A 10,825-nucleotide genomic window follows, 5' to 3' on the forward strand; every position below is an offset into this window, starting at 1 on the left:
CTAGTTTGAATAACACAATACGAATTCAAAGATGGCTGATTCAAAAAGATTTTATTAACAAATAACTTTTAAATATGAATTATCCCAAGTCAAAATATTTTAAAAGTTTTTTATTTTAATTAGCAAGAGATTACTATTTTTATTGGAAAAAATACATAAAAAATTAAGGAAGTGGATAAATTATAACATAAGTATAAACTAAATTGAAGTTAGAATATGTATTCAAATAACTCAATTTCTTTATAAGAATCATGAAATGAAATTATCACGAGAACAAATGATATAAACATATTCATACTTATAAGTAGATAAAAAGGGTCATATGGAGAAGAAAATAAAGAGTTATATAGATAGAAGGAAAGTTATAAAAACAATAGACAAAATGATGAAAATGAAAAAGCAAGAACATAGGGTTTTTTCTAGAATCAAGAATAAAATAAGTAAGAAGATAAAGCTTTCCTTACAATCTAGGAGCAATTGATTAATGGTTGGTGTAAATGGTATATAAAAGCTTTTGTGTATGTATTTTTTTTTTCCAAGCCTTTTCTAGAGCTTGATAATTTACTTTATTTATAGAAAAAAGTTACATAATATCTTAGGTTACTATTATGTTGGTTAATTCTTCTAGTATTTTAAAAATTATTTTGATAATTGTTATTGCATGTTCTTGGTAGTTTTGAAGGTATTGTTTGCCTGTGTATATTTATTTTCATGTTGAGAATTTAAATGTTAAATCTGGTCACTCTATAAATGTTATGTTCATTTAATCACTTTTGTCCTCTATTTTTCAATCTTTACCTTCTATTGTTGTTTTTAAACCTTCCTTCTCTTTCAATGGCTTCATTTCCGCCTTCTCAACTGTTATACATAGATAACACCTGCAGTATATATTATTTAATTCAATTTTTCTTTTCATGATTCCAATTTAATTTCAAAATTATGTTTCTGTTCTAGTAGTTAAAATAGTTTTGTTAGCTAGTTTACTTTCTATTTTCTATTTTGTGTTTTCAATTTCAACTTTCAAATTTTTTTTTCTGATTTTGATTTCTGTAGTTAATACAAGTTTTTCAGTCTAATTCATTTCAGTTTCTAGTTTACTTTATTTTCAATTTCTTTTTTCTTAATTTTTGCTATTTGATTCAATTTGAGCATGCTTGTTGTTCTGTTTTCAATACATTCTTGTGATTTTAGAATTATGTTCTTTAGCATTGCATTTCCTTTCATGGTTTCCATCTACTGCATTTTAATTCCAAATTAATCCTTACAAATATTTTAAGTATTGAATTAATTATTAATATTTTAATTTATTATACAATTAATAATATTATTTACATTCAATTCACAACATTTTCTAATTATATTAGATAACTTATATTTTTTTCTAAAAATATTTAATGATACCGAAAATAATTTACAATATTTTAATTAATTAAAATATTTATATAAAAATACTTCATATTTTATTTTTTTAAACATTTTTAACTATAAAAATAAATTTATAAACTTCATTTTACACCTTTTAAAAAAATTAAAAAAAAATCTCTCACAACCATTACATCACTCATAAATCTAAATATTTTTTTCTCAATTTCAATCCAAACACAAGCACTTTCTTCCCACATCCCTCTCAAATTCTTACACCATCCTACCCGAGATCACAATACCCTTCCTATTTGAAAAAAAAATAAAGTATTTAATTATTGTAACTTTTTAATAGTATTTATTTTTTTCTTTCTATCATAATAATAATTTAAATATAATATTGAAATAATAAAACTAAATTTATCTTACTTTTATTTATTTACATTCTTTTTCTCTCAATCCAACTTTTTTTTTCATTCCTTTCACCATGTACTCTATCCAAACAAAGTAGTCATTTATTTAAGTAGGAAAGATGTGACGCTTTGTTTAATCATTTCCTGTAGTAGCTTAATGAATTTTACAAATTAAAAAAAAAAACTGTTTAATAGTGATCATATATTTTTGCTCCTTAGGCCATTGTCTTCTTAATCCTAGATCTCTTTAAAATATCAATGAAAAATTATACATGTTGTATTTATTCCATTACTACAAAGAAAATGTTTCAATAATTAAAACAAAAACCTTAACTTTTAATTAAATTCAAAATTCAAGCATCTTATATAAAGTATTGGTAAGATAATGTATTTTTATCTAACTTTCGATTTTTCTAATGAGTTTGATTTCATCTCCACTATTATGTATTTTAATTTATTATTTCTTTATATGAATCTTTTGAATATATTACAAATGATCTTAGGTACTAGAATTTTAGTGTTATACTTTTTTTATCAGAAAAAAAATAAAAATAAATAAATTACAACATTTTCAAACTCCTTGATAAAAACATCAAAACAAAATCTACTCTTAAAAAACATCAAACTCGTAGTCAACAAAGAGACATTCAATTTCTTTAATTTCTTTAACCCAACGTTCCTCTTATCTCTTTTCTCAACGTACATTCACTTCCTTTTTTTTTTCTTCATTTTAATTTATTTATTAACACTTTTTTTTAATTTTTCTAATTATTTACTAATTAATTTAAGAGTTAAATATATTTTATAATATACTATATGATTAAATTAGTTTTCATATTAGATTATATAAATATTTATGATCGTATGAAAATAATTAGAAAAGATTCTTATATGTAAAAATAATTGTAATAACAAAATTTATTTTAATTATTTTCATATTATTTATACTTAAATTCAATAAAACTTGAACCTAAAACAATCAATTTTATATTATATTATTAACATCATAAACATATTTAATCTTTAATTTAATTAGTGTTATTAAAGATTAAATTAGTGTTAGTTAGTGCAGTTGAACTGTTCCCTTTTCAGCAATGTTCCGTTTATAGGGATTGGTTTCTCCGATTGCCGCTCCACACTCGCAAAGATGTCACGTCAAACGAGGACGACCTTCACTAAATCAAAGATCATCGACAATAAATATATACATTACTAGGTGATTAACCCCTCTCTTTGCACGAGAAAGATTTTATCTATAAAATGGGAAAGATTATATTTATAAAATATTATTAATATATTAATAAATAATTAAATAATTGTAATTTATGTAGGTATATATTTTAATTTTTTTTTTCAATAAAGATGCATAGAGATGTCTTATAGTGTCTTATATAAATAATTTTATATAACCTTAAATTGAAATATTTTAATAATAATAAATTTTACAACATATATATTTTCACCTAATACAATCTGTACCATCCCGTCCTTGGACGTTGACCAAAGTCAAAGTCAAAGTCAAAGTCAAAGTCAAAGTCAACGTATGTTAGGACCCCTCAAGGGGGCCTAAAGGAAGAAAGTCAACAGGTCGATCGATTAAGGCGTCGTCAAGATGAGGCGTCGCCAGGCGTAGGCGTTGCCAGGTGTAGGCGTCGCCAGGATGAGGCGTCGTCAGGATGAGGCGTCGTCAGGTGTAGGCGTCGCCAAGATGAGGCGTCGCCAGGTTAGGGCGTCGCCAAGTTAACGCATCTACGGTGTCACCCCCGATACCCATGGGTAGGAAAGACCGTGGAGGGGGCGACGCCGCGAGAGGCCTCAGTACCTCAGAACAGTAATTAAGAGAAGAGAAAGGTGGCTTCAAGACCATAGTTCTAGTACCAATGAGGAGTAACCGGACTTGTGAAGTACCCACGCCACCTCTGGGGGCCCCTGGGACAGATACGACCCATGAGAGGGCCACGCCCAGGGGCGAACCATGTGCATGGTACGAGAGAAAGGCAGATACACTCCCAGGGCAAGTGACTAGAGGTTGGGGCGCATGAGTTGGCACCCAAAAAGTCACCCCTTGCGCCAGATGCACTTCGAAGAAGGAGGACTTACACGATGGAATGTCCCTAAGTTGGGTTACGGCACTGTGAGGCCCTCCACGTAGAGTAGCGATCAAGTCAGAGGAACACGTGGCAGTAAGCACTGAAACATCAATGTTTTCCTGAAAGTTTGCTAAGGTACGCTTTAATTTAGTTTACGTTTCGAACGTTTTAAAGCACTTTAAACGCTTTAAATGCTTTGAACGTTTTAAACGCGTTGAACGTTTTTATACGCTTTGAAGGCTGGAGACATTGAAAAGGGGCTTGAGACGTTTGAAACAAAGATCAAACTCAGTTTTACACACATAAACCCTAATTGTTTTGCTCGCGCACCCACTGTACGCACAGACAATTAAGGAAGAAAGCATTAGTTATCCAGCATTTTTGACCACCTTCAAAGCATCTGTTCACGGTGTTCCGATACGGAGGTGCGTCACCTTTGATGTTTCTCGCTAGCTGACTTGATCGTCGGAGTGCAAACGGCCGCGAGGGCACCCCTTTGTCCACTTCTTTTCAGGTACTCACAGACGGAGCAGAATGAAGGTGCCCTAGCTCGCGAGGACAAGCCACGCGCAAAGACGATCCTAGTCAACCGGCGGGAACATTTGGCGCCCACCGTGGGGCCGATTTAAAACATCAGTCCTACCTCAAGAGTTCAGTTCCAGTTGCAGTTTCCAACCCAATTCCCTCGAGATTTTACCAAGAGCCATTGTCATTGAGAAATTGGTGCAGTTTTCACCAATTGCTTTTGGTTGAGTCGCCGTGCGATCGCGTTCGTTCGAGTTCGAGTTCCTTTGCCCTTTGGAGTTGCACAACAGCTAGGAGAAGTTCCAGATGATGAGGTCCACGAGACAAGGTTCGACGCGCGCTGAGAGTGAAGAGATGACCATGCAACAACTCATGGGTATGATGCAAGGATTACAAGAAGCAATGGCAGCGTCGAAAGTGGAGCAAGAGCGCATGCAAGCGAATCTCGCAGCATCTTAGGCGAGAAATGAATAGCTCCACCGCACAAAAGAGGAGCAGCGCCGCGCTTAGCGCGAGATAGATGAGTCTGAGCATTTCACACCACCGAGGGAGTTCTCCACGCCGTTCTCGCAGCCGATTTTGGAGGCGGAGATCCCCAACACGTTCATGGGGCCCAAGGTAACCTTCACAGGGATGGAGGACCCTGAAGTGCATTTCACTGCGTTCCACACACAGATGATGCTGGTAGGCGGCTCCGACGCCGTAAGGTGCAAGCTCTTCATGAGCACCTTGACTGGGATGGCCATGACGGGTTCATCAGCCTCCCAGAGGGTCATATCACGTCTTTCGCACAGCTCTCGCAGTTATTCAGAGAGCAGTATCTAGCCAACAAGGCTCCACCCCCGGTTTCATACGACCTGTTCGACGTGAAGCAATATCAAGGCGAGACCTTGAAGGAATACATAAACCGCTTTGGGGCGCAAGTGGTGAAGGTTGGCACCACAGAAGAGCCCATGATCGTGTACGCATTTAGAAAAGGGGTGTGCCCTGGGCCTTTCTGCGAGTCAATCATCCGCAACCGCCCCAAGACTTTTGCTGAGATAAGGCGTCACACGGTGGAACACATCGCCTCTGAGGGTGAAGTGTATGAGAAACGCAGAAGTGTTGCGCCCGCGCGCCCAAGAGCACAGACGCACGCACAACCCGCCAGGGTCCACGAGGCCGCGACAGGGAGGAAGAACCAAGACAGGAAGTGCCCCTACGAGGCAAGGAAGACCCAACCCAGGGGTCGAGCAGAGGGAAAAAGGGAAGAAAATAGACCCTTGAGGCACAATTTTGTGGTGGAACTTAAAGACCTCATCGTTGTGCCCAACATAGCTGATAGGTTGAGGCCACCGGTGAAGTCTGACAAGGTGCTGGGACCCCACAAAGAGTCGTGGTGCGAGTTTCACGAGGCGTTCGGGCACCATATCAACAACTGCTTAGCGTTGGGCTATCAGTTGGATGAGCTTGTGAAGAATGGTTTCCTAAAGGATTATCTTGCTGGGTCTGCTGCGACCACAACCCTGGCGGTACCAGAGGAGGGTCAGGCGCATGAAATGCTAATCCATGGAGAGGTGCACACCATTTCTGGTGGCTTTTTCGGAGGAGGACCCACTGCTTCTCAGCGTAAGAGATATGTGAGGTCAGTGAATTCAGTTGCTGAAGAATTTTCGGATGACTTGTGGGAGTCAGACCTCGTGTTCACTAGAGCTGACCTACGTGACGTCGTCCCACATAACAATGACCCAGTGGTCATTTCGGTCATCACCGCCGGAAGAAAGGTGCATAGGGTGCTCGTCGACCAGGGCAATTTCGCAGATGTCATGTTTTGGTCAACCTTCAACAAGCTACAGTTGTCCCCTAACTTGTTGAGGCACTACACCGGATGTATGTATGGGTTCGCGGACAACCCAATCGAGGTACGTAGCTATCTAGAGCTAAGGACAACGTTTACCGATGGAGCGGCATCACGTACCGAGAGTATTCGGTACTTAGTAGTAAACGCCAATTCAGCCTACAACATCTTGTTGGACAGACCACATGAAGATGCTAAGGGCAGTGTCCTCCACGCGTCACATGAAATGAAGTTACCAGATCTTAGTGGCAAAGTGATTGTAATCAAGTCAGATCAAGAAGAGGCCTGAAAATGTTATGAAAATAGTCTGAAGACAAAGAGAGGTGTGGTCATGGTGATCGAACGACCACCAATTTCAGGTTCGCGAATGGAGTTAGAACCCTTGGAAGAGGCGACGCCCGCGGAGTCCACGCCTGTCGAGGCCACACCCGCAGGGGCGACGCCTATAGAAGATTCGCGCGCAGAAGAAAGATACGGTGATGCCTCGCCAATGGAAGAAAGATACGGTGACGCCTCGCCCATGGAAGAAGCGTCGGGGAAGGCGACGCCTGATGCATCCGATAGGGCGACGCCAATAGAAGAGGATCACAGAAATGAGTCTCGTGCAGAGAGCGTGCGTGGCAAGTGACCCAAACCAGTAGACAATGTGGTTGAAAGGCAGATAGGGGGTAAGGTGTTCAAATTGGGACGTTTGTTGAGCCAGAAAGAACAAGATGAAGTGGCAGCAGTGATCTCACACCACTTAGATGCATTCGCGTGGACTGCGGCGAACATGCCAGGCATCGACCCAGATTTTTTGTGCCACCACCTTACCATGGACGCCAAGGTTCGCCATGTGCGACAGAGAAGGAGGAAGTTTAACGGAGAACGATGCCTCGTCGTGAAGGAAGAGACGCAGAAGTTGCTAAGCGCCGGGCACATCAGGGAGATACAATACCCTGAGTGGTTGGCCAACGTAGTTCTAGTGACGAAGGCGAATGGGAAGTGGAGGATGTGCGTCGTCTTCACGGATTTGAACAAGGTGTGCCCCAAAGATTCGTACCCGCTGCCCAACATCGACGCATTGGTGGACAGCGCCTCGGGCTGCAAAATGCTGAGTTTCTTGGACGCATTCTCGGGTTACAATCAGATCAAGATGCACCCAAGAGATGAGTGTAAAACGGCGTTCATGATGGAGACATGCAGTTACTATTATAAGGTGATGCTGTTTGGGCTGAAGAACGGAGGCGTCACCTATCAGAGGCTAATGGATAAGGTCCTAGCACCAATGCTTGGGAGGAACGTACAGGCCTACGTAGATCACATGGTGGTGACTTCGCATGAGAGAGGGCAGCACGCAGCGGATCTGGAAGAGCTGTTCGCCACGATAGCCAGATACCGCCTCAAGTTGAACTCGGAGAAATGCGTTTTTGGCGTGGAGGCGAGAAAGTTCTTGAGATTTATGCTCACTGAAAGGGGGATAGAGACGAACCCTGACAAGTGTGCAGCTATCATCGCCATGAGGAGCCCAACCTCAGTTAAAGAAGTTCAGCAATTGACTGGGAGGATGGCGACCCTGTCAAGGTTCGTGTCTGCTGGAGGGGAGAAGGGCCACCCCTACTTCCAGTGCCTCAAGAGGAATAGCCGTTTTGCATAGACAAATAAATGTGAAGCAGCATTCCTCAAATTGAAGGGATACTTGGCGACGCCACCTGTGCTTTGCAAGCCACGACAAGGCGTCCCCCTTCGATTGTACTTTGCAGTAACAAAGTGGGCCATCAGCTCAGTGCTGGTCCAGGAGCAAGACCAAGTGTAGAGACCCATCTACTTCGTAAGCAAGGCCTTGCAAGGCCCAGAATCAAGGTACCAGTCGCTGGAGAAGGCGACATTAGCAGTAGTGTTCTCAGCCAGGAGACTCCGACATTATTTTCACAGTTTCACAGTGGTGGTGATGACGAATCTCCCCATCCAAAAAATACTTTAGAAGCCAGATGTAGCTGGGAGGATGGTTCCCTGGGCAGTGGAGCTGTCAGAGTTTGACATCCAGTATGAACCCAGGGGGTCCATCAAAGGGAAAGTCTATGCAGATTTCGTAGCAGAGCTCTCACCAGGAGGAGACCCTCAAGAGGTGGAGTTAGGGTCACAGTGGATGCTCTCAGTGGATGGGTCCTCCAATCAGCAGGGGAGTGGCGCTGGAATAATCTTGGAGGGGCCCAACGGAGTGTTGATCGAGTAAGCCTTACGCTTCACATTCAAAGCAAGAAATAACCAAGCTGAGTACGAGGCGCTGATCGCTGGAATGCTCTTGGCCAAGAAGATGGGTGCGCAAAGCCTCCTGGCAAAGAGTGACTCACAATTGGTCACATGACAAGTAACAGGGGAGTACCAGGCAAAGGATCCACAGATGGCTGCGTACTTGAGGTACGTCGAAGTGTTGAAGGGAGCCTTCGCTGCGTTCGAGTTGGTGCATGTCCCTAGAGAGCAACATGCCATAGCTGACCTGCTTGCCAAGCTGGCCAGCTCAGGCAAGGGGGGAAGGCAGAGGACAGTCATCCAAGAGACGCTCAAAACGCTGCGAAAGTTCGTGGCGGACAACAGGGTAGATGTCCTTCACATTAGCGCAGCAAGAGGAAAGCCAAAGAGCCATCGCTCTTTGATTCAAGATACGACGAGGGCACCTCGCATAAGCACCTACGCGGCCTCGCCAGAAGGAGAGAAGGGCATGAAGGTGTGCGCCTTGGAGGAAAGCGACACGTGGATGACGCCTTATAAGCGATACATTGCAGATGGAATTCTCCCAGCAGAGCCTGGAGAAGGAAAGAAGATAAAAAGGAACTCTGCAAGGTACACCCTCGTTGCTGGAGTGCTATTTAGGCATGGGTTTACGCACCCAATTCTGACATGTGTGAGTGGCAATGAGTGCACGAGGATCATGTCAGAGCTTCACGAGGGGATTTGCGGAAGTCACGTGGGGGGAAGATCATTAGCTTCCAAGGTGATTCGTGCTGGGTTTTATTGGCCATCAGTAAGGGAAGATTGTGTAAGATACGCCCAGCGATGCAAGCAATGTCAGATTGATACAGACTGGCATAAGGCACCTCTAGAGGAGCTGAGATTGATCTATAGCCCATGGCCCTTCCACACATGGGGAATTGATATTCTGGGGCCTTTCCCTCTGGCGATAAGGCAGACGAAGTATTTGATAGTCGCCATCGAGTACTTCACGAAGTGGATAGAGGCAGAACTGGTGGCACAAATCACTGCGCACAAGGTACAACACTTTGTTTGGAAGAACATTGTGTGTCGTTTCGGAGTGCCAATGCGTCTCATCTCAGATAATGGCACTCAGTTTGCGAGCCAACAGCTGGGGAAGTTGTGTGCAGAAGTAGGAATCAAGCAGGTGTTTGCATCAGTTGAACACCCCCAGACGAATGGGCAGGTCGAGTCAGCGAATAGAGTTTTGCTGAGGGGATTGAAGCGAAGGCTTGAGAAGGCTAAAGGGGCGTGGGCAGAAGAAGTACCAAGAATAGTTTGGGCTTACCACACCACGCCTCAATCCTCCACCATGGAGACGCCTTTCAGCCTACTATACGGGTCAGATGCCATGATCCCAGTAGAGATTCACGAGAGTTCTCCACGTTTCCTAAGCTTTGTGGCAGAAGAATCCAATGAGGAGAGAAAGGTGAATCTAGACCTATTGGACGAGGCCAGGGAGGAAGCAAGGATAAAGGCTGAAGCTGTGAAGAGGAGAGCAGAGCATCAGTACAACTCTAAGGTGAAGCTGCGACAATTCCAAGTTGGTGATCTGGTCATGAGGAAGGCTCATCCTTACGAGTTGGAAAACAAGCTGTCTCCCAAGTGGACCGGACCCTTCAAAGTAACCGAAGCTAAGGGAAACGGTTCGTACAACCTAAAGACTCTAGAAGGAGGGCCCATTCCACGCAGTTGGAATGCGGCCAATTTAAAATTTTATTTCAGTTGAAAGTCATGAAATACACAGTTGTAAAGGGGACACTCTTTTTCACTCTTAGGGGTTTTTTATTGAGGTCACCCAAGTAAAAATAAGTTTAAGAAAACTTTCTCTCAATTTTTCCCTTTCACACAGTATAAGAGTAAAGATTAAGAAACAAAAGACAAAGAATCAAGGCGTCGCCTGAGGTAAGCGTCGCAAAGATAAGGCGTCGCCCAGACAAGGAGTCGCCAAGATGAGGCGTCGCCGGGACGAGGCGTCGCCAAAATAAGGCGTTGCCAAGTTAAGGTATCGCCAGACGTAGGGATCAGATGAGGCGTCGCCAAGTTGGGACGTCGCCAAAATGAAGTGTCTCCAAGTTGAGGCGTCGCCCGGACAAGGCGCGACTAGGAGAAGGCCTCGCCTGTTAAAGGGACAGACGTCAAAATTCGAAGCAAGTAGTAGGAGCGCATGCACTCACCCAGAGATCAAGATAACAGGTATGTTCAATATAAGTTACGATCCGGGTGTCTAGTCTCTGAGCAGGGGTTAAGGGATTCCTTGGGGACGCCCCCTCCTCAGGTATGAATAGCCAACTCCGGTGTCAGATGTTAGACATAAGTTAAAATCCGGGTATCTGGTCCCTAGGAAGGGATTAAGGGATTCCTTC

General features: G+C 42.5%; 2 protein-coding genes across 2 annotated transcripts; both read left to right on the forward strand.

Annotated features, from left to right (window-relative positions):
- Positions 1-5,343: 5,343 nt before the first annotated feature.
- Positions 5,344-6,516, forward strand: LOC137816929 (uncharacterized). The gene has a single exon (XM_068620104.1). The coding sequence runs from the start codon at positions 5,344-5,346 to the stop codon at positions 6,514-6,516; it is 1,173 nt and encodes a 390-aa protein (XP_068476205.1).
- A 2,094-nt stretch (positions 6,517-8,610) lies between these two features.
- LOC137816930 (uncharacterized) lies at positions 8,611-10,188 on the forward strand. Its single transcript, XM_068620105.1, has 2 exons — positions 8,611-9,274; positions 9,542-10,188. Exons 1-2 carry the CDS (start codon positions 8,611-8,613, stop codon positions 10,186-10,188), a joined length of 1,311 nt encoding a protein of 436 aa, XP_068476206.1.
- The last annotated feature ends 637 nt before the right edge of the window (positions 10,189-10,825 follow it).

Source organism: Phaseolus vulgaris, unplaced genomic scaffold, assembly GCF_000499845.2.
Source record: "Phaseolus vulgaris cultivar G19833 unplaced genomic scaffold, P. vulgaris v2.0 scaffold_13, whole genome shotgun sequence".
Taxonomy (NCBI): Eukaryota; Viridiplantae; Streptophyta; class Magnoliopsida; order Fabales; family Fabaceae; genus Phaseolus; species Phaseolus vulgaris.

Bases quoted from the DNA above. Each gene is read 5' to 3' on its own strand.
- LOC137816929 (XM_068620104.1), top strand. From the start codon at position 5,344: ATGATCGTGTACGCATTTAGAAAAGGGGTGTGCCCTGGGCCTTTCTGC.
- LOC137816930 (XM_068620105.1), top strand. From the start codon at position 8,611: ATGGCTGCGTACTTGAGGTACGTCGAAGTGTTGAAGGGAGCCTTCGCT. The intron at 9,275-9,541 runs GTCAGATTGATA...GTCTCATCTCAG, and splicing joins CGCCCAGCGATGCAAGCAAT to ATAATGGCACTCAGTTTGCG.